At 43.0% G+C, this 24671-nt stretch overlaps 1 protein-coding gene across 1 annotated transcript in view; it reads left to right on the top strand.

Moving 5' to 3' along the window:
* Positions 1-24671, top strand: part of LOC122798625 (TBC1 domain family member 20-like) — a 381335-nt gene that overhangs the window by 9021 nt on the left and 347643 nt on the right. The window contains exon 2 of the mRNA XM_044067711.1: positions 7790-7975. Within this exon, the coding sequence (XP_043923646.1) occupies positions 7790-7975 (186 nt within the window). The remainder of the gene's footprint in view (positions 1-7789; positions 7976-24671) is intronic.

Below are 24671 nucleotides of genomic sequence, written 5' to 3'. Positions count from 1 at the left end.
TCACTGGAGCATATCTCCACCTCTCCAGGGTCTCCTCAACCTGTTCCTACTCTCACTACAGATCACAGTGTCATCTGCAAACATCATAGTCCGCTGAGATGCCTTTCTGATCTCATCTGTCAACCTATCCAGCACCATTGCAAATAAGAAAGGGCTCAGAGCTGATGCTTGATGTAATCCCACCTCCACCTTAAACGCATCCCTCACTCCCAGCGCAGACCTCACCGTTGCCATACTACCCTTTTATATATCCTGTACTACTGTTACATACTTCTCTGCCACTCGCGACTTCCTCATACAATACCACAACTCCTCTCTAGGCACATACAATACCACAACTCCTCTCTAGGCACCCTGTCATATGCTTTGTCTATGTCCACAAAGACACACTGCAACTCCTTCTGACCTTCTCTATACTTCTCCATCAACACTCTCAGAGCAAACATCGCATCTGTAGTGCTCTTTCCTGGCATGAAACCATACTGCTGATCACTAATTAACACCTCGCTTCTTAACCTAGCGTCCACTACTCTTCCCCATAACTTCATGCTTTGACTGATCAGTTTTATCCATCTGTTGTTACTACAGCTCTGCACATCACCCTTATTCTTATAAATCGGTACCAAAACACTTTTTCGTCACTCCTCGGGCATCCTCTCACTATCCAAGATTTCATTAAACAATCTGGTTAAAAACTCCACTGTCATTTTGCCTAAACACCTCCATGCTTCCACAGGTGTGTCATCTGGACCAACAGCCTTTCCATTCTTCATCCTCTTCATAGCTATCCTTACTTCCTCCTTGCTAATCCATTGCACTTCGTGCTTCACTATTCCCACATCATACAACCTTCTCTCTGTCCCATTCTCATCATTCATCAGCCCCTCAAAGTACTCTTTCCATCTGCTCAACACACACTCCTTGCTTGTGAGTACGTTTCCCTCATTATCCTTTATCACCGTTTCCTGCTGCACATCATTCCTAGCTCGGTCCCTCTGACTAGCCAATTGGTACAGGTCCTTTTCTCCCTCCTTAGTGTCCAACCTGTCATACCACTCTCCATACGCCTTATCCTTAACCTTTGCCCCCTCTCTCTTTGCCATGCACCTCATCTCCTTATACTCCTGTCTAGATGAGCTCATCTGAATATCTGTTTAAAGCTCCTTGCATTTTTTCTGGCCTTTTATTATTTGAGTTGTTATGCTCCTTCAGAGCACATTTGATCTTTTTTTCCCCTCTGGATCACTGGAAGTAATTTCTTGCACTGAAGTTTGAACTGCTTTTTGATGAACAGCTGCAAGATTCTTCCTAGCAAGTGTTTTCTTCTTACGTTTTGTGGTTGATTTTCTTTGAGGTTCTCTAAATTTTTTCTTTGCTGGTATCCAGGCAGTGCTTTTGCTAGCCAGTAACCGAAATTTACTAGCTGTCCTTTGAGTTTCTGTTTTCACACTAGGAGAGCTGAAATTTAAGCTGTTACTACGTGTGCAGCCATCTTGGAAGTCCCCATGCATGTTTTTTTTTTTTTTTTTTTTTTTTTTGAGATGACATGACGCATCTGTTGTAGCACCAGACATTTTCCTCTAAATACTTATGAATTGTTAACAGCTTTCAGGTTTAATAACAATGTGCCCCTGCCTAGGGACAGCAGCAGTAGTAGATGTCAGCAGCAGTATATTCAGGGAGATTAGTAAGATGGTTATACCCCCTCTGTCTTCTCAGCATGTGACATACATTCAAAGGTGTAATCTGTCCTGTGCACTGGGCTTAGGAGTCTCTAAACAAACCGTTCATTTGGAAGCCGGCATGTTTATATCAACAGGGTCTTTGAAGTTAGCTGCATGTGCAACAGGTTCTCACAATGGCTGCAGCCACCGAATGACATTCATGTTTGTCTGTGACTCTCTGACATGCACAGTTGGAAGGGCTTGGATATGTGCTCGCATGTTATTATCAACAAAACATTAATTTCTTGTGGAAATTGATTTATTTCCTTTATTGCATTATCACATGTTTGCTATGTATGTTTTACTTGCTGTAAAATAAAATGTTTAAATTTCAAGCACATGCTATTTATTTTTTGAATTTTCTTGAATGAAATTAATATTCCATGACCCGGGGATGGGAGGGTAAGAATAAATACTGTGTACAGACAGGTTTATGTGTTAAGTCCGCTATTTATGTTTTGAGGAGTTGGGAGGAAACTAGAGTAACTGAAGAAAACCCTCTTATACCACAGAGGGTAGCAGAGATGATAAAGGCTGCGAGCTACTAATGACCTTCGACCTCTTTTGTCTTCTTGGATTTGACTCCTTTGGTCATTTCTTGCAACGCTATAGAGCTGTAACAAGAAGTTGAGGTTGAGCCCTGGCCCCTGGACCTGTGCGATTGAGATCTTACAGCCCAAAGCAGGTCATCTCCTCATCTATTTTGTAGTACTGGCATTCGCTGAAAAAAACTTCTGAGAGTCTTCTCTTTTGTTGAAGTAATGTCTGTGATATTTTAACCTCAATTTCTTTATTTTGTTATTTTGCTCTAACTTGTCAATTTTTTTACTTTTTATCATCCTTTTATTTAAAATTTCTAGTGTGCTGCTTCCAGTAGAAAATTAAAGTAAATATTCGGTCTGAATACAGACACTGACCAAAAGCCAAGGTTGAGGCCTGAACACTGAACTGTGAGGCAGAGAATAGCCATTGCACCCAATCCAGGGTGACAGTTTTTCTCTTTGTCTCATTCTGTATTCTTCATATTTACTGCTTATTGTTTTCAACAGTTAATATTCAGTATGTTATAATGTCTTTTATTTGTTTTGCCAAGTATCGATCTCTTAATTTTGACTGGCCTAATCTTGTGTTGTCACATCCATCCGCCTCAACTATTCTGTTATCTGTCCTCATAGCAGATTTGAGTTGGCAAGCGATTCAGCTCCAGAGCTTGAGCTTCTACCTTCTGCCACAGTGCATCTCTGTTCTATCAGGCCCACAGATCTTGTTTGCCACCTTTCAGATATGGACATGATCTCCAGTGCCCTTCAGTCTCATTTTAGATTTGTCTATTTCATTGCATGTTTGTGCTGACCTTATCAGATTCTTGTCTACTTTCTTGTTCCAATGCTGCTGTTAAAAAAAAAAAATCTTGCTATAGCCTCCATTTCATAGGCAGCAATTTAATCCCCCTTATTTCATCCATTATTCTGTAGCTTGTTTCTCAGGTTTTATGGTATATAAAAAGAATTGTTGTGTGTGAGTTGGTTGTTTGTGTTTTGCTGTTTGTATTATATTGTATTGATCTGTTGTTAGCCATGGACTAGGCTTCTATCTTTTGAGATTCCGCCACAGGGCAATTTGTATGTGCTTGGAAATGGTGCATTTACAGGCCTTGTGATGTCTTTCCTTGCCTGAGCACTGCAGTACAGTTATTCTCAAGGGCTTATCCCTTATAGATCCCACAGAACAGAGACAAAAAAAAATGGGAAGGAAGAAGAAAGGGAGTCTGGAAAGTCGTCCTCTGCTTCTTCTCCTAAGATTCAAAACTTCCTCCACTACAAGAGGCCTCGGCTCTGACCTGGTCAGAGTAATCCTCTCCAGGTTCATCTTCTGAGCTTAATAGGTCCCTCAAGAAGGAGTTTACTTGTAACCATTTCTCTAAGTGGACTCTCTCAAAGTTCCTAGGCTTCCACTGTCCCTCTGCCTCTTCCTTTAGGTCTGCCCAGAGCATTTTGGACATACACTGAGATTGAATGATGAGGAAATTTGGCAAGGTCTAAATAGACATTGGTGTCAACCCATTCTCCTCTGTTTCTAGGGCAGGTTAGGTTAGCCTGCTTCTTCTCTGGCACATTTCTTTATGCCATTAGAATTGGTGGCCATTCTAGTGCACCCCCTGATGTTATGTCTGGCTCACTTGACATATGTCCAGCCAATGCCAAGTAGTTTTCTGAGGTGGATCCTCAGTGCTGAGCCCTTAGCACTGTTCTTGGAGCTGACTCCGTCAGTATCACTCATTGTTTTGGGGACTTGGACATTTGACATGTTGGACCTTTTCTATTTACCAGAGCCATTTGGTCCATCAGCACTGGGGTCTGTTCTGTTGGAGCAGTCTGCCTTCTCATGTTCCGCATAGAGTCTGCGCTGGTAGGGGTCTTTGGGGCTTTGTTTCTTCCTTTGAGCTCTTTGAGTGAATCATCTAGCTTGTGATGCACCCTCGGTCTTGGTTCCACCCATTAACACTGGTCCTTTTGAGTCTATTGAGTGCTTAACGTTGCTGAGTGTAATTTTTTAATTCATTAAAATATCTTTAGCAGCCATAACATCATTGCACAAGTGAAAGGAAATCCTTGTCTTCTGGCCAAAGATAAATTTATGACGTATATTCTTTCATAGTGTTGCATCCTTTCTTTGCTGAGACACTTAAATGTCTTTAATAATTATTGTTGCAAGAAGCTGTACATCTGCAAGCCCCCTGCTGGTTTCTGGCATGCAGTGATTGCTTTGAGCTCCGTTTCTCCTCCCCTACATTCCCTCATAAGTATTTATGATCTGCATGACCTTTTCGTCTTAAGAGTAGCAGCATGCACTGGTGCCAGAGATTAAGCATGCTTCCATGTTGCCCATCTACTATACGCTACCACCAGCTGTAGCCCTTTACCACCAGTCAGAGGAGGTTATTTACCCAGGATAACCCTTTCCCAGGGGTGAGAAAAACTTATTGTACCCCTCTCTGCCAGTGCTGTGACTCATAAAGCCTGTTCCTGACCTAGCTATTCTGGGAGCGGGGTCAGACACCTTGCTTCCTACACCATAGTTCTGTGTGTTTAAAGTTTCATGCTTTTCAGAGCTAACATATTCTCACTGCCGAAATGAATTGAGGCATACACATCCCAAATCCTGTATTCCTGTTATACTATTCTGTTTTACAAACACCTCTGTTGGAGGTGGGGGATCTTCCCTCTTTGCAGTGTAGTTGAATATGGCTAGATTCCTTCAGTCAGTTGTTTGGACACTTCCAGCCCTTTTCGCACTGCTGTCACTGAGGAGTATTTGCCTGTTTCATTTGATAGATTTCCTGTCCTTTATGTGTGTCACTAACTCTGCCTGGCATTTCTTGTTTCATTCAACTACACCCATAAATGCCCATAAACTGTTGCCACTGCCGTTAATACCTTTTTTTACTAAAATTATTCAGTCCTTAGCTAACCAACTTACTCTAACTCTTCCACTAACACACCCACTTCTCATCCCCCTCTTTAACTTCCAACCTGTCTCTACCTCTTTTATCCGATCCCTTATCAAAAAACTAAAACCAACCACCCTTTCTGCTGACCTCCTTCCTGCAGAGTACCTACAAAAAGCTGCCGACGCCATAGCATTCCCCATCTCTATCCTAATCAATAGAACACTAACTGATGGAACTATCCCCTCACTCTGGAAAATATCCCTCATTATCCCACTCCACAAAGATGGAAGTTCAACAGAACTGTCCAACTACAGACTCATTGCCATTCTCTCACCACTAGCCAAATTAACGGAGAAGTGCATTCATAAGCAACTTGTGAACTATCTCATTCAGAACAGTCTGCTTGCCAACTCTCAGCATGGCTTTAGGCCACGTCCCAATACCACCTCCGCCCTCCTTTCTTTTACAAGTACCATATTCCAAAATAGGAACAACAACAGGCTATCTTCAGCCCTTTTTATAGACCTGTTGAAGGCAATTGATATGGTCAACCACAAATTACTCATCCATTCCCTAAAATTCATCTCTCTAGATAACCATGCTATTCAGTGGTGGTTCCTATCCTATCTGAATGGCAGACAAACTGTCCACCCTGCTGCCTCTCACCCTTGGTGTCCCTCAAGGCTCTATTCTAGGTCCTCTACTCTTTTTTTTTCTGTCTTCATCAACAATCTTCATAATGCCATCCCTGATGCAACCTGCATTCGGTATGCAGACGATTCTACCCTGTTCTACACAGCCTCCTCCGCTTTAGACCTGCAAACCTTAACACAAAACACATTTAACACAGTTGAAAATTGGCTCTCTAATCACCGTCTGTTAAATCTCAACAAAACTAAACTGCTCCTCTTCCCATCAGTAGATCCACCCCGTTTTCCTCCTGCATAACATCCAGCAACGGTACCGCTATCTCTCCAGATGACCATACTAAGGTTTTAGGAGTAATAGTGGACAATAATCTCGAATTTGATCTGCATATCAATAAAACTATAAAACACATTAATAAGAAGCTTGGCTCATTATATAGAAGCACACCTTTTCTAACTCCATTAGCTAGGACTGCAATCGCCCACTCATACCTACTCTCTACCCTTCTATATGCCCCCCCATACTCTCCAATTTGAGCAAAACTGAACTTAGTAAGCTCTCTCACTGTTACAACCATATTGTCAGATAACTAGGCTCAAAATATAGGACACATCAAAACCTCAGTCTTCTCGGGTGGCTAGAACTGCCTAGCCTGCTTCTGTTCAATCAGCTTATCATAGCACACAAAATTCTGTACCAGCCTGAAAGTACTCCGGCACTCAAAAATATCATAAAGCTATACAGTAATTCAAGGCAACTACAATCATACAATAAACTGCTGGCCCAAACCCACAAAGCCATTAACTCAGCCAGCGACTCCCTGTTTGCCAGCGTCATTGGTAAAACTTGGAATATACTTCCACCTAAACTTACCCTTGAACCTTCTTTAAGTCTCTACAAAAAAGGCCTCAAACAGTATTTTAAAGAGCGCTGGCTTTGTCCCTGTACTAACCCTGATTAATAACTACTTATTCAGTGCCTTATTTAAATTAATATTGTCCGCATCTCTTGCTCTAATAGCTTGCTGCAACCTGCTGTTTTTGTATACTATTAAACACTGTCTGTATTGTGGCTACCTACTAGAGGGCTTTGTAAATATATTTGTCTCATACCTGTTATGTTCTGTCTGTGTTATCTGGAGCTTTTCTCCCTGGGCCTGCACAGAAAATGGACATATATATCCAGTCAGACTATCCCGGTCAACAAATGTAAAATAAATAAATATCTGATGTCATCTTGTCACAATACTGTGCATCCATGCTCATTTTTTAAGCCTGACATTTTAGGCAGTTTACTGTGTTGCACTCCATCCCTTTCACAAAACATTCAACTTCAGTTCCACAAATAGTTCTGGAAACTTTCTTCCAGACCTCAGGAGAGATGCTGCAGTGAGACTTGATGTCATCTTGTCACAATACTGTGCATCCATGCTCATTTTTTAAGCCTGACATTTAGGCAGTTTACTGTGTTGCACTCCATCCCTTTCACAAAACATTCAACTTCAGTTCCACAAATAGTTCTGGAAACTTTCTTCCAGACCTCAGGAGAGATGCTGCCGTGAGACTTGAAGGAAGAGTGTAAGAATTTAGTTGGTGTCATAGCAGATTTACCCCCTAGTCAGTATAAATACACCCTGAACTTTTCTTAAAAAAACAGGTCTTGTGGGATCACCCACTGTTGTTTATAATTTATAGTGATTTGATATATACCATCTGTACCTATTTTTTTTCTCTTGACAGTGCTGTAATAAGTTCAAACGGGATAATAAATGTTATTTTGTTTTACTGTCTGCCTTGCATCTGAAGCTTTTTTCTTAGGGTCTGTTCTGAAAGTGGGATCTACCCTGACGGACATTAACAATGAAAAGTAAGCAGTACTACAGGAACCATGTTATATGCCATTGAAACTCCAGTGTCATTCAGATTCTAAGGAAGAGCAGTCAAACCTCCTTTATTTTTCTCTCCAGATTATGGGTCATGGAAAAAGCAAAAGCTGACCGAAATCCATCAGGCATTATTCAGTGACCCTGTGGATATTGCAGCATTGCGAAGGGCAGCTGTGAGTAAAGGAGGCCTTCTTACTGATGAAATCCGGCGGAAAGTATGGCCCAAACTTCTGAATGTGAATATTTATAGTCTTCCTCTAAAACCAGGTAAAAATGTGCACCTTGTCATGTTTTATAGCTGTAGTTTCTCTCTCAAGCTGGAAATGGAAGGGTGATGCTCCGTCTCTGAAGATTTTTTTTGTTTAAAAAGCCACAACAGTAGGTGATGTTTTTTGTGTTTGTGTAAATATCTGAGCCAGCCACTCAAAACCTACTGAGGTGTATGGCATTGTGTAAATGTGTATTTTTTGTATATTATATCTGTGTGTAGTTGTGAAGTTTTGCCCATGGCATAGTGGATAAGCTGACACAATGTGTGAAAATTAACATTTTATTTAATAGCTGTAGATAAGTCTTGAAACCTCTGCATATATATGGCCTATCATTTTAATCCTGTGTGTGTGTGTCCATGTGTAAGTCTCCGAAGCTTCGTGCAGTCTGTGTATTTTACAGATACTGCTTATTGGTATAGGTGTGGTCATACTATGCCTTTGTGTAGAACTGTATACATGCCATTTCATTATTAACACATGAAGGGCGTGTATGTAAAGCGGAGGTATGTCTCTGATGTTTGTGTGAGAATGTTTACATTTGGTCTATGAGGTAAGCTGCAGATGTAAGACTTCGGCTTTGCTTGTATTTGCTGGCATTAACAGTGAAATCAAAACGTTGGAGTGGTGCTTCAGATGGCTTTTTTGAGGCAACCTCTGAAAGGATGTGGCATTTTATGCAAAATGGCAACACCTAGTCTGTGTATCCAGCCATAGGGAGCCTAAGGTCATTTTTGTTAATCAGTGAAGCTGTGTAAAGATTCTGGTTTTACTGATGGAAATGTAAGTTAGTGTTTGAAGCTGTGCATATACTTTACTGTTGTGAATGGGTGTTTTACAGTTATCTTGTGAACTGCCTAATGAACGTGGAGAGGCCAGAGCTTTTGTTGTTTTTGCAGTAGATTCCTCTGTGGCTTGAAACCTTTGTTTTATGCATGCATGCCTTGATTTCTTGCATACTGAATGTTGGTGGGCTGTGCAGCACATTACATGTTTTTTTTTTTTTTGTGTGTGTGTGTGTGTTGTTTTAATATTTCTATTGGAATTTCCTCTCCTGTTCTCTGGAATTTACAAAAAAAAGATTGGTATGAACAGCAGTGCACTAAATGTACCATTATTTTCAATCTTGATGGAGGCTTAGTTGTATACCCTTTCATTTATTATGTCAATATTATGTTTTATATTCACCAGCTTTCTATTGCCCTTTTTTAACTTCCTGTAGACATGTTGACGTTGTATTTTTAAGTGATAGGACTTTGGGTTCTGATGGTCCTGAACACCCTGTTTGCTTGTCCCTGATCATTTAGTTACATTGCATCCATTTATGTTGCTTTATGCCCTTGGAAGTAACCTGGGCTTGTTCTTAAGTGATCATGTGTTCCTGATGACCATTACAGATGCTAATAATATAGGGCTGTGATTCCAAGTATGTTGTACTACATGGAATACTGTTACCATTTGAATTGAGGGGTGGGGAGAACTTCACTAAGCACTTTTCAGTCCTGCTTAGCTGCAGTCTTGCTGTAGACATTAGTGGCTAGTTGCTACAGAACAGCATCTAGAAGCTAAAACAGCTTTAAAAGCACTTTTTAATGCACTTTACTGTCCCATGAAAATTTATGGCAGAGTAAAGTGTCTAACAGTTTTTAAAGTGACCCATGCATTAGTTTCATATTAACCGTACAATTAAAACAGATAATAAAAAAACTTGGCTCTCTACAAGATTAAACCCTTCTTAACTTCCCCAGCTAGCACTGTTATTGCCCGCACTCACCTACTTTCTACCCTTCTCTATGCCTCCCCCTTATTCACAATCTTTGAGTAAAACTGACTTGAACAAATACGCTAGCTGCTAAAATCACGTTGCCATGTTTAACACTTGTACAGCCTATCGAACCCCCACTGTCTCAACATTAATCAACTTAGGTGGCTTGAACTACCTATCCTTCTTAAGTTCAACCAACTAGTTGTTACCCATAAGATGCTCTACTAGCCCAAATACACTCCTGTTCTTAAAAGCCTTCTCACCCCCTACCAGAACCTCAAGTACTCTGATCCTCCAACGAAATGTTAGTTTACACTTTCAAAACTAACAGCTGAGCTGGGGAGTCTCTGTTTGTCCTTTTTTATTTATTTATTTTTTGTGTAGTTGCCCAGTGCTTTGTACTTGTTTTATCAGTTGCACATTTGTTGAATATGATGGAATTGGGTGTAACTCCTCTACTGCATTTATATAAATAACACAGTCATAGGAGTGCAGCAGAATGTTATTTATATAAATGCATATTGTAGCAACACGTGTGAGTTGCTGTGCATCTTGAAGTTTTTGTAGTGGAACACTGGTATGCCTTTAAGGGATAATTTGCATATCTCACAGGGTGCTCTCATCAAGAGAGATTTGTAATTGCTTATAACAGATGGTACTCTGTTTTGCCACGGCCTTTCTGATTTCATCCCGTGTGCATTTGCCTTGTAAGTCTGTATGAGAATATAGTCTGTTTTTCTTGAAATTATTCTTAAGAGAATGTGGAGTTTATTGTTACCAGATGAGGATGGTTAAAAAATACAAAAAATGTGGTGGGCATGAACTGTTACAGAACTGGAACCGCTGTCTTAAAACTTTAATACTTAAGCAGTTTAAACACAGGGGTTTAAGGATCTGAGCTGCTAAACAGCGTCATTGTGTGTTCCAGAGTTTGATTCTCTTAGTCTCTGTTTGCCTATGGTGCTGGTGTAAGTCAGTTAAGCAGGCAGTGCTCATGGGTCATCTCTGAAAGAAGTCTTGCGCCTAGTGAGTTTACCCTGTCGATGAAAAAATAAAAATAGTCTGTGTCTGACCCACTGAGCTACACGGTGTTTGAAATATGTTACCCCATCCAATAAAGCAATATATAAATAGAGACATCCCTCAAGTTTCTGTTCTAGGTACTCTGTGCTTTGGAATTTGCTTTTCTGGATATAGCCAAATGCTAATTATTGGGTAACTAAATCTGCAGACTACTGCAAGCTAATGATCATCCTCATCCCCCTGTCAGATTCAGTAGTACCCTAACAAGCCCTTCCTCACACTGTAGTCGTTATTACCCTTCATGGAGAGAAGACTAATGTAGTCCACACAAAAATACATGTCCAAAGTAAAACGCATCATAATGTTGGAAAACATTTCTAGGTTATTCTCTCTAGTGGTTTGGAAACAGTCTTCATGGGGACATCAAAAAATCTTTTTGGATACAACCACATTTTCATACTATCGAACATATATTATAATCAGTTGCAATTAACATTCAGTTACTATCCATATGTCAGGGTAATAAAAAGTATGTAAAGGGATGGAACATCTTGTAATACAACACATCATTGAGGAACATGTGTATTGTATTTCACTTTGCCTTGTTTCAACTGTATCTATATTTTTATTTATTCTTTCTTAACTGGCTAGTGGCCTTTTTTAGGGGAAATCGAAGGTGATATTTATACCACTTTAGAAAATTTAGGCAGAGCATAGGAGAACTTCCCCCTACTTTTTTCGATGGGTACTATGGAATCTTTTTACACCACCTGAACTACCACCAACTGAAGCAATTTGACCTTCGTTAAATGTCTCATCCGAAGGACAACATATTCAGGAGTGCAGCAAACGCCCTTGTGCTGCACTCCACTGTCAGCAGTCAATCAACATGCTGTAGGAACAGAACCCACCGCATTATGCACCAAAGGCAAGTGTGTGCTACCTGTTGCACCACTGACACTGTTAATACATTTCACCCCCCCACCAACCTCTGAGTGCACTGTATCTAATGCTAAAAATGGAAAACTATCCTGTCTTCCAACATGTGCCTCTGTAGAATAAGAAGCAACCCCATTTAAAGGGGTGTTCATTCTTACTATCCCCCAAATGTTCTTTTATTTTAATTTTTACTTCTAGTCTGTCCTGTATACCATTTAGTAATCTGACATCCACATCTAATTCAATAAACCACCATGGAACTCTGACAAATAAATTACTGTCTTATTTTTAAGAACTTTCTGTTTATACTTATTTTTGTAGTGTTTGTAAGATGATTTTAAGGGTGTATCTACCACTTTGAAAGATCACTGCTCTAACTGGCATTTTATTACTAACCCTAGGCATCATCTTATAGGAGCGAATGTGTATGTGTCATCTAAAAGAAAATATAGTCAGCCTTTACAGTACAGCCTGATAAAAAGGATCAGATAAAATAGTCCAATTATTTTTAATCACTTTATGAAATATTTCGGAAAAATTGGTACACTTTCACACAAGATGTGTTTGTCATCATTTCAAAACTGTCATCTACACTAACTTACCTCCCACCACCTCTTTTGATTACATTCATGTCTACATAATTTAAAACCTTTCTTTTTGCTTCTTTCAGAGTGTCGACAGTACAGCCTCTCTCCAACAATATAGCTTGTATGTCCAGCATTGGTAATTCAGTATCCTGTTTCTCCAAAGTATTCCTGTGTGTCCTAACACATTCACCCATTAGCAAAATCTTAAACAGGTGCTTTGGATGAGCTCTAGAAGAATGGAAAAGTAAATATATTTCTAACTGTAGACCCCCTAAACAATTTAGTTGTACCAGTCCTCCCTACTACACCTCTAATGGGAATATCTAGAAAAGGTCAATCATTCTCACATAAATTCAGTATTCCAATTATTTATGTTAGTACTCTTTACATTTAAATGCATCATCCTTACCCACCTTACCAAGACAAAGCAAATAATCTACATAACACAATTACAGTAAAACATTCTTATTCGTGAAATCAGTATTGTATATAAATTCTGTGTCAAAAAGAGACATGAGTGCATTGGCCTAGGCAGCTCCATGAGTATATGCAAAGGTGGCACCCATTGCAGGCCCACACTGTTGTAAAAAAAAACAGTCTTTGCCATGGGTAAAATTATAGTGAGGGAGAAGTGAAGCAAAGAGAGAACACAGCAATGAATAGAGACCTTCCCCCTAAGTAACGAGACACTGCTCTCAAAACTATAGTCGTGTGGTATGTAATAGCATAACCCCTTAGATCAGGCTTAAGGTACCAACTAGCAAAGTGATCACCTGCATCCTTGTGCATGCGAAGACTCTCTTTTTTTTGTAAAAATAAAGTTGGTTTTGAGCCACTCTTTGAGAAAATTAACTTTAAAAAAGCTTTTGAACAGTGAACTCAAGCATACTGTTGACATATTTATGGCATGAATATTTATAATCCAGCAGGAGGCATGAATGACACTATGGCGGCAGGTCAGATTACACTACATTAGCGCACTACAGCCTTGAGAAAATTATTTAACAGTTTGACAAAAAAAAGTAGATCTTTTGCCAGGCATCCTTCACATCCCAAAGAGATAATCTAGTCCTTTATCTTTTTCCAGATACCTGGCAAAGACCTTCCATAGCAAATCTGCATGTTTTCCTTTCAGGCCACCGCCAGAGTGATGGATCCTTCTACTGCTGTCGCAAATCCTTGATTCTTTTCTAAGCTTTTCTTCTTTGAAAGTCCGTTTGGCAGTTGTTTCAAATTTCCACCAAGATGCCAACTGTCTGTCTTTAGTTTTTTTATTTGTCATGGTTTGCTATCCTTTCTTAGGGACACTTTTTTTCCTCCCTCAGTTAGGTCACCCCTTCCTCATTGGGATCTGTATTTTGTCCTTTGAGCTTGTTGCTTCTCTGGACATAAACTATCTGACCGGAACATTTTAATCTGATGTTGTTAATCTTCACTCATTCCTTACTGATGGGTTATCGATTCCATCCTCGGAACCGAGCCGGCCTTATACCAAACTCGCATCAGCCAAAAACTCTTGAGCCAAGATCCTATCCACAGTGCTCTGCTCCCTGTTACCCCAGATCTCATTTGCTGTGTTGCTGTACAGTCATGTCAAGCCCTCTCTCTCAGCTAAGAGTTCAATTTTTTGAAGTTTTTCTATTAGTGTTTAGAAAGTTTTCAGTTCTTCACTATCTCTGTCTTCCTACCCTATCACAACTTTGAGACTCTCTCCCTATAATATTTTCTGTCCTTTTTCTTACCTTTTGAGGTAATTCTCCATTACCATAGTTGGTAATTCTTCCTCTCCCTTTCTTACCCTTCTGGGTAGTTTCTTAACCTTTTAGTAGTGTCATAGTTTCTCCCTTGATATTACAGTGTTGGATAAGAAAAGTAGTGTTTGTTTCAAACAATGTACAGAATGCAGCCTTAAGTTACCACTTTCTGATGGCCATGATTTGTGTGTTTATTGTCTGAGTGTTTCCTACTTTTCAGTGGACCCTCCGTGTGGGATTTGTAGAAATTTCTCGACTAGGACTCTGAATGAAAGGAAGAATAAACTTATACTAAAAGGCCTCCTTAAAACTCCTTTCTGCGAGGCTATCACTGGGTCGGAGGGCTCACCCCCTCCTTCTAAACCCCATAAGAAGCCTTCTACTTCTTCCTCGAGATCGCTCACTTCATCTCCCTCTGGAGATCACAAGGAGTTGACTCACAAAAAGGTGAAAATTTCGGGCCTGGCATTGCCATCTCTGGTGCTTTTGGCCCCAGCCTCGGCACCGCCCCAGTTTATTCTCACTCCAGCTATGTCTTCTTCATCGCCACTGGCACCGGAGTTCCCGGTGCAGACACTTATGGCTCCAGCAGTTTTGTCGCAGCCTTTTTCGACACTGCTGATGTGGGTGCAGACCCTCTTGGCACCGTCTCTACAAGTACAGACTCCTTTGCCTCCATCTTTGCCAATGCAGTCAACTTCCGGGATACTGCCCTCCGACTCTGTCGGCACCGACCTACTCGGTGCAGTCACTTTCGGCACCATCATTACCGGTGCAGACACCTTCAGTGGCACCATATTCATCGGTGCAGACATTTGCCACACTGCCCTTCATGGTGCAGACACCCTTGATGCCTATGGTGCCACCTTTGTTGGCACAGGTACACTCTGCACCTTCCTTCTCGGTGCAGACACCCTCACTTCCGGGCTCTGCATCACATGAACTCACAAGAGCTAAGTACTCTCCCTCCTTGGATCCTTTTGTGGGAAGTCAGTACAGCCCCTTTTTTTTAGACAGGCCAGAATCCCCATCAGATCTCTCTATGAGGTCGACCAGGAGCCTCTCAGAACAGGATGTGTTCAGGCTTGTCTATCAGTTGCTTGTGGCCAGGGGACTCTCTCACCCGTCTAAAGCTGCACTCCCTCTTGCAGGTGACCGTATTTCTCCACAGACTCTTTCTTACACTCCTCCTTCGACTTCCAGGGAAGCATTGAAGCCCCCTCCTCCGACAGCAGCTTCCCTTCCTTCGACACCAACAGTGGACCTCACTTTGGAGCCGGAGTTATCCTTGTGGCTCTCTGTGCACTGGGCACCGGGCCCTTCTCAGGCTAGTGGCTGTGCTGTGGGGGCAGGCATTCTTGGTTTGATGCCAGTTTTTTCTATGGCACCCTCCAGGAATCCTTCTCCCCTCATGCTCCACAGTCCTCTTGAGACTCCTGGTCTGGGGGTTGGCTCATCTGAGTGGAGTGTGACCCTGGTCCCGAGGTTGTCGTGCTCTGTTCCGGGCTTCCATTCGTCTTCGGGCAGTCCAGCCTACCAGGCCATGGAGAGGGCACTTGCCTCTGCTGGCAAAATATCCCTGTCAGAGTTCTCGCCCCCCCCCCTCTGTGCTGCAACTGTCGCAAACTACAAGTACCGGATCTCGGGCAGAAGGGCCTCCAGTTTCTACACCTCAGGAGATCCCCTCCTCGCAATCTTCTCCAGAGCTCCCTACTGAGGAAGTCCCTTGCAAGGCTTCGAGCAAGTGGAAGCACGTGGACTCCACTGAGGAGTCTCTAACCAGCTTGCATGGAAGGCTCCTGACACTTTGGAAACTATACCTTGGAGGCCAGACAAAAGTTTATCTCCACCTGCTGAACATCCTCATTGGTTCAGACGTCTTCCAGTAGATGCCATGGTGGTGGTGGCTGCAACCAAAAAGGACTTTGCAGAAGAGAGTCAGACTATCCATCTGCCCAACAAGAAGTCATGGGTGATAGACCCGGGAAGTGTGTGTTTGCTTCATCGACCTTTGCTATAAGGTCCTTGAACTACTTGGCACACTTTACGTGGCTCGAGAGAGACCTTATCAACCAACTTTCTGAAACCTTGGCAGGAGCCGTTTCTGATGAGGTGAGCAACAACGTAGCCTGTCAGATAGTGACCCTGGAATCAATATCCAATTCTTCCATGCGCTTCATTTCACACGCAGTGGAAGGAGTGGCTAGAGCGGCAGGCGCAGGCATAGTCACGAGACGTCATGCCTGGATGCGACTTTGCGGACTCCTTTAAGGCTTCCTTTATGAATGCCCTTATCGAGGCCGCTTCATTGTTTGGCCCAAAGGTTAAGAATGCTCTGGCAAGGTGCGAACAAGATGGTAAGACCCTGTCTGCCATTGCTGTCTGACACTCCACCCCTCAATGATTCTACTCCAGAGGTCCAAGGAGCGGGAAGATGTTCATAGGTTCATACAAGGCTATCTGCCCTAGGGCATTTATAAGCCTAGCCAGAGTGTGTGTGGCTTTCGCCACCCCTTGGGATGAGAATACTACGCCCATTTAGGGTTTAGTTTACTGTGCCTCTGTCTAGTAGTGACACAGAGATGACCCCCGGGATAAACCTACGATCTCCCATCCACTCGTCAAGATTTCTCTTGAAGAGAGTTAGTGAGGGGCTCAGCCTAACATGGACTGGGATTCCATTCCAGAGTGTAGGGAGCCTCTGGGTTATGAATCTGTCCCTCCAGCACATCCTATTTATTTCTGTGTTGAGGTTGAAATCTCTTGCTCTCGTTGCTCTGATGGATTTGGATTTTCTGAGGTAGAGCATGTCCATTAATTCCAGATTGGACATGGCCTTGTACGTCAGGCATAGATCACCTCTGAGTAGGCGGTATGCAACTGAATAGAGCTGGAGTTTCTTCAGCCGGGCAGCATCTGACATATGTTTGAGACCCTTTATCCTCTTGGTGAGGAACCTTTCGGGTCTTTCTAATTGCTGCAGGTGTCTGGTAAGATACATCACAAATGGGACATTGTACTCAATCATGGGCCTGATAAGAGAAGAGTACAGGGGCACAATGACCTCTCTTGATCTAGATGTGAATCCCTTCATGATAAGGTGGGCAATATAGAAGGTCTTCCTAACCACCTTGGCAATGTGAGTGTTAAATGAGAGGTTACTGTCAACTTGGGTCCCTAGGTCCCTGATTACCTCTTCTGTACTTAATGGATTACCACCTATGTGGTAATTTGTGGGTACCTTGTTTTTCCCAAAGGGTATGACTATACATTTCTTGGCGTTCAGTTTAAGGCCATGGCTCTGGCACCAATTATCCGTTTCTATGAGGCCTTTCTGAAGGATGCTTGTGTCCACTGGAGTATCAATTATGGCGCCCAGATTATGGCTTCAACAGTTTCATCACAGCCTTTTTCGACACTGCTGATGTGGGTGCAGACCCTCTTGGCACTGTCTCTACAAGTACAGACTCCTTTGCCTCCAGTCATCTGCGAACTTTGTCAGCCACAATCCTCCTATGTTTTCTTGCACCTCGGAAAAATAAATGCCGAACAAGAGTGGTCCCAGGACTGAGCCCTGTGGGACACCGCTTGTGACTGGCTTAAGAGTCTGACATGGCTCCAGCAATTCTGACCTTGTGGGTTCTGTCCTTGAGCCAGTTTGCAACCCATCTTGTGACATATGGGTTTACATTTAAGCTGGTGAGTTTGTCTATGATGCCCGAGTGGGGTATTGTGTTGAAGGCTTTTGCAAGGTCAAGGTAGGCTGTGTGAACTGCCTTACCCTCATCAATGGCCTTAGTGACTGTTTCAAAAAGGTTGACCAGGTTCAAAAGGCAGGATCTGCTCTTGACAAAGCCGAATTGGGTTGGATCTAATGTCTGTAGGTCCCCAATGTCTTTGTTTATGAGTTCCATAATGATACTTTCCATAGCTTTGCAGACCAGGTTCGTCAAGCTTATGGGGCGGTAATTTCCAGGGTCTGTAGAAGCGCCTCCTTTGTGGAGTGGGACCACCGTTGCTGTACGCCACTCTTTGTGTACGTATCCTGTAGTAAGGCTAAGATTAGCCTAAGATTAAAAAATTTAAGCTTGTTTCCTGCCTTTCCTGTTAAGTGGTATAGACTATTTGTAGGCTTCTGAGCCCCCAAGTCCTTCTGTGTTAGAGGGAAGCCTTCTAGCTTAGTTTTTTTTTTTCTTATAACTAGCCAGTTTTCTAGTTTCACACTCAAATCTGTTTCTTTGATCTCAGCACTTGTTCAGGAAAAAAAAAATAAAATAAAAAAAAAAAATTCATCTGCTTTTACTGTACTTGTGTTTCTACCTACTTTTTTTTACTTTTGCATCATCTTAAAAGTACTCAATTGTATTTATTACTGCTTGGTGTAACTCATTCTAAGCCTTTTGCTTTAAACACTTGGGCTTCGGACCAGTTGTTTTGCACTGAGAGGGTTTGTGGTCTGCACTGTAGTGGCAGAACAGGTAGCTTACATCCTTCTAGGTTGGGAACTGCTGATTGAGGGCTCCGTGTCTGTTATTCTAAAAGTGTATTAATTCTGGTTTAAGCACTTGGGCTTTCAGGCCAGTTATTTTACATTAAGAGGGTTCGTGGTCTGCACTCTTGTGGGAGGAGAGGCTGGACTCTGCCCTTCTGAGCTGGGAATTTCTGGTTGAAGGCTTATAGTGCATGCATATCTGAACTACTTCTTACTGAAGTTGGTGCGCCTTGTTTGCTGTGGCATAGACTGGATTCGGGCTTGCTGGATCTAGCTTTGTTTGTGTAACTTCAGCACGAATCCAGGCATTCTCTAAAGTATTCAATTGTATTTATTACTGCTTGGTAGTAACTTGATTAAAGTGTAGCTATCATTGTAAGTCTTTTGGATTAAGCACTTGGGCTTCAGACCAGTTGTTTTACATTAGAAAGGTTTGTGGCATGCACTGTGGTGGCAGGACAGGTAGCTTTCATCCTTCTAAGTTGGGAACTGCTGATTGAGAGCCCAGAGTCTGTTATTCTTAAAGTGTGTTAGTTCTGGCACTTGGGCTTCAGGCCAGTTATTTTACATTAAGAAGGTTTGTGGTCTGCACTCTTGTGGGAGAAGAGGCTGGACTCTGCCCTTCTGAGCTGGGAATTTCTGGTTAAAGGTTTATAGTGCCTGAATATTTGAACTGTATCTTACTGAAATTGGTACACCTTGTTTGCTGTAGCATAGACTAGATCCAGGCCTGCTGAATCTAGCTTTGTTTATATGCTTGTTGTTTGTTTGCTTGTTATTTCCCTGGAACGCTAATTCCACCTAATACGCCATGCCTCAGCTTCTGTGGATCACTAGTGATATCTGCATTGCTTACTGTACTTATTTCCTTGTTTCACTTGAAAGAAAGTTACTGTTTGTCGTTTTTGCATTTAAGTAACACATTGCACTTAAGTTACCTGGCACTTGCTCACTAAAGCAATTATATAAGTCAGCACTAAAAATTGAAAGCACTACACCCTCACTCCCCACTGGCCCTGATTTTCAATTATTAAGGAATTCCCAATATTATTCTAGCATGTCCAAAGGTCAGTTGTCAAATCTCCTCTCCGGTCCAGCTGGTGAATCTGGGAATCTTGAGGCAATGTTACAACTGCTTCATGTACACAGACAACCCTCTCCTCCTCCCAACAAATTCCAACACGTGAGAGATGCAACCATATAGCCAAACTGGAAGCTAAGCTCTCTCAACTCATTACTGGCATAACCAGTCAGGAGGAGAAGGAAACCACACTCACTACAATTCCAGTCTCACATAGACCTACCACGACAGCAAACCAAACACATAATCGCACAAAAACATACTCGGAGGCTCTAAATAAAGATCTGCCGAAGCAGCAGAGACCTTCAAAGCAGACACCCAAGCAGCCGCTACCCCAAAACAAAACACGTGCAACACATATCTCACAAAGCCAGTGTGCCAAACAGTCACAGCCCTTAAGACTAAACAACACACCTGATACACTTGTAATAGGTGACTCTATCGTCAGGCACACTGACGTCCCGCTCACCAGGCTGAACAAGGAGAAGGTCACGGTGAGCAGCCTGTCGGGCGCTAGGATCCGCCACATAACACAAGCACTCAGGTCACTCCAAGGCAAGTACAAATATGACTCAGTTATTGTCCATGCTGGTGTGAATGACCTGGGACGTACCTCCCTGGACTACATGAAAAGAGACATAAAGGAGCTCTCCGAGCATGTAGCCCAGGCCGGTATGACCCTGACCTTGAGTAGCATCTTACCCTCACCAAGAATGATGCCACAATATGAAGACAAGATGATCAATTTCAACAATTGGCTTAAGTACTGGTGTCATTCAAAGCGGATCCAATGCCTGTCAGCTTGGGATGATATGCTCGACAAGCCACGATGCTTCGCTAGGGACGGCTTGCACCTGTCACCCCTGGGCTTTCGGATATTGGCAAAGGCTCTTGCTACACCCATAGTGCCTTTTTTAGGCAAGGCTCAAAAGACAAACCCACCTCCATAGGTATCACAAGGGATAAGAAACTAAGAGTAATGCTACTCAACGCCAGAAGTCTAAACCTCAAGATGCACGCACTCGAAACTCTCCTTAGCATGGAGAACATCGATATCTGTGCAGTAACAGAAACCTGGTTCAGGGCTCCCGAGAGCACCCCAGCACTACCAGGTTATACCTCATAACATGCTTTTCGGCCCCAAAACTTGGACCGAACCACAAAAGGAGGGGGAGTATCGATATTCATCAAAGATACCCACATCTCCAGGTTGGTGGCAAAGCACGAAGCATCAGAGACTATCCATGTGCAACTAACAGTGGGTAAAACTGCCTTCCAGTTTATAGCCTGCTACAGACCACCCTCCCAAACCCAGGAACCCCACTCAGCCTTCTTGAGAACACTGGAAAATATGAGTGTCTCTCCAAACACCATTATATTGGGCGACTTCAACTACCCAAACATAGACTGGGAGCATTACTCTAGCTCCAACACCCTAGCCCAAAGGTTCCTAGAATTTATAAACTCAAATGCTATGGAACAACTTGTTACCACTCCCACAAGAGGGGAAAACATACTGGACCTGATCATCACCAACATGGGGACTCCATGCTCCAGACCAGAAGTGTATCCCTCACTGTTAAGATCAGACCATAAACTAATCTCACTGGATATTCACATCCCGACCCCACCCCCTGCCCAGAAAACCACAGTGAAAAACTTCTCTAAAGCAAATTTCACACTCCTCAAAACTGAGGTGGAATCCTTCAAAGCCCCCGGGCCTGTGGAAAATACGGCCCAGACCGTAGAATCCTTTATAAACGCATTCTATGAACACCTTCAGGAATGCATGGATCATGCGATCCCAAATAAAACCAAGACCCAATCCTCCAAAGGCAGACGTCCTGTCTGGTGGACCCCAGCCATAAACAAACTATACAATAGAAGGAGGAAGCTACTAAATGATAGAGCAAAATCCCAAAAAGGGAAGGCATCACTGATCAGTATTAGCAAAAAACTACGGGCACACATAAAATTGTCTAAGGCCAGCTTCGAGAGAAAAATTGCACAGGACACTAAGGATAATCACAAGGCTTTCTTTAGTTATGTTAGGAACCTGGGTGGTAATTCCCAGATATGCTCAGAATTAGTCCAAAATGACAAAAAATACACCAAACCCACAGACATTGCCTACATCCTAGCTGACAGGTTCAGCGCAAACCCCCCCCCCACACCAAAAGGGCAAATATCTATCCCAGCAGAGTGCTGCCCCCCTGACATCTCAGATGCTCAGGTAAGAGCCACCCTCTCCAAAGCAAAAAACACAGCATCGATGGGACCAGATGGTGTCCCGGGCTGTGTCCTACATGAACTCCAAGAAGAGCTAAACCCAAACATAAAACTACTGTTCAATCTTAGCCTTAATACAGGATATGTACCCAAAGAGTGGCGTACAGCAACAGTGGTCCCTCTCCATAAAGGTGGTGCCTCAACGGATCCTGGAAACTATCGCCCCATAAGCCTGACTAGCTTGGTCTGCAAAGCTATGGAAAGGATCATCATGGACCTCATAAATAAAGATATTGGGGACCTACAAACACTGGATCCTACCCAGTTCGGCTTTGTTAAGGGCAGATCCCGCCTCTTAAACCTGGTTGATTTCTTTGAAACAGTCACCAAGGCCATTGACGAGGGGAAGGTGGTCCACACAGCCTACCTGGACCTCGCAAAAGCCTTCGATACAATACCCCACTCGGGCATTATAGATAAGCTCACCAGCTTAAATATAAACCCCTATGTCACTAGATGGATTGCAAACTGGCTCAAGGACAGCACCCACATGGTTAGAATTGCTGGAGCCATGTCAGACTCCAAACCAGTTACAAGTGGTGTCCCACAAGGCTCAGTCCTGGGACCTCTCTTGTTCGGTATATATTTCTCGGTACAGGCCAACACAGAAGGACTGTGGCTGACCAAGTTCGCAGATGACTGCAAACTGGGCCATAATCGACTCTCCAGCCGACATAAGCATCCTCCAAAAGGGCCTCATAGAAACAGACAACTGGTGCCAGAGCCATGGCCTCAAGCTAAATGCCAAAAAGTGTATAGTCATCCCCTTTGGCAAAAACAAAGTGCCCACAAATTACCACATAGGTGGTAATCCATTAAGTACAGAAGAAGTAATTAGGGACCTGGGGACCCAAGTTGATAGCAATCTCTCATTTGACAACCACGTGGCCAAAGTGGTTAGAAAAACATTTTATATAGCCCACCTAATCATGAAGGGATTCACTTCTAGATCAGGGGAGGTCATCGTGCCTCTTTACTCATCCCTCATCAGGCCCATAATTGAGTACAATGGGCTTTTGGGATGTACCTTACCAGACACCTGCAGCAACTGGAAAGACCCCAAAAGTACCTCACCAAGAGGATCAAAGGGCTCAAACAGATGTCATATGCTGCCCGGTTAAAGAAACTCCAGCTCTACTCAGTGGCATACCGCCTGTTCAGAGGCGATCTGTGCCTGACGTATAAAGCCATGTCCAACCCGGAATTAATGGACATGCTGCACCTCAGAAATCCAAATCCCATCGAGCTATGCACTCGAGAGACTTGAACCTCAGCACTGAAATAAATAGGACATGCTGGAGGGACAGATTCATAACCCAGAGGCTCCCTTCACTCTGGAATAAAATCCCAGTCCAGGTTAGGCAGAGTCCCTCATTGACTCTCTTCAAGACGACTCTTGATGAGTGGATGGGAGATCGTAGGTTTACCCCGGGTATCACTTCTGTGTCACTGTTAGACAGAGGCACAGTATACTAACCTCGAAAAAGGGCATAGCAAAATAAATTTAAAATGGGTGGCGAAAGCCAAACACATTCTTGCTAGGCTTATAAATGCCCTAGGGCAGATATCCTAGTATGAACCTATGAACCTATTAAACAGCAGCCTTATGTGCGGGTTTAGTTCCTCTTGGAGTTCATGTAGCATGCAGCCTGGGACACCGTCCGGTCCCATTGATGCTGTGTTTTTAGCTTTGGAGAGGGCGGCTTTCTCCTGGGCATCTGAGATGTTAGGGAGGCTACACTCTGCTGGGATAGATATTTCTCCTTTTGGGGGGGGGGGGATTTGCACTGAACCTGTCTGCCAGAATGTTGGCAATGTCTGTGGGTTCAGTGTATTTTGTCATTTTGGACCAACTCTGAGCATATCTGGGAGTTTCCACCCAGGTTTCTAACATAGCTAAAGAAGGCCTTGTGATTGTCTTTTGCGATTTTTCTCTCAAAGTTGGCCTTGGATGATTTTATGAGTGATCGTAGTTTTATGCTAGTACTGATCAGAGATGCCTTCCCTTTTAGGGATTTTGCTCTGTCATGTAGTAGCTTCCTCCTCCTGTTGTAAAGTTTGTTAATGGCTGGGATCCACCAGACAGGATGCCTGCCTTTGTGGGAATGGGTCTTAGTTTTATTAGGGATTGCATGATCCATGCATTCTTGAAGGTGTCCGTAGAAGGCATTTATAAAGGATTCAGTGGTGTGGGTTGTGGTTTCCACTGGCCCAGGGGCCTTGAAGGATACCACTTCAGTCTTAAGAAGTGTGAAGTCGGCTTTTGAGAAATTCTTCACTGTGGTCTTTTGTGCAGGGGGTGGGGGCGGGATGTGGATTTCCAGTGAGATTAATTTATGGTCTGAACTCACCAATGAGGGGTATACTTCCGGTGTGGAGCATTTTGTCCCCATGTTTGTGATGATCAGGTCTAGTACATTATCTCCTCTTGTGGGAGCGGTGACTAGTTGTTCCATCGCATTTGAGTTTATGAATTCTAGGAACCTTTGGGCTAGGGTGTTGGGGCTTGAGTAATGTTCCCAGTCTATGTTTGGGTAGTTGAAATCTCCCACTATGATGGTATTTGGAGAGATGTTCATACTTTCTAGTGTCTTCAGAAAGGCTGAGTGGGGTTCCTGAGTTTGAGAGGGTGGTCTGTAGCATGCTACAAACTGTAGGGCAGTTTTGCCTATGGTTAGTTGCACCTGGATGGTCTCTGATGCTTGGTGCATTGCCACTAACCTGGAGGTGTGGGTATCTTTGATGAATATGGATACTCCCCCTC

The sequence above is a fragment of the Protopterus annectens genome, chromosome 3.part1, assembly GCF_019279795.1.
Source record: "Protopterus annectens isolate FY-2018-M chromosome 3.part1, PAN1.0, whole genome shotgun sequence".
Taxonomy (NCBI): Eukaryota; Metazoa; Chordata; order Ceratodontiformes; family Protopteridae; genus Protopterus; species Protopterus annectens.
The sequence above is the reverse complement of the archived record's forward strand: the minus strand, read 5'-3'. Positions and strand labels throughout refer to the sequence as shown.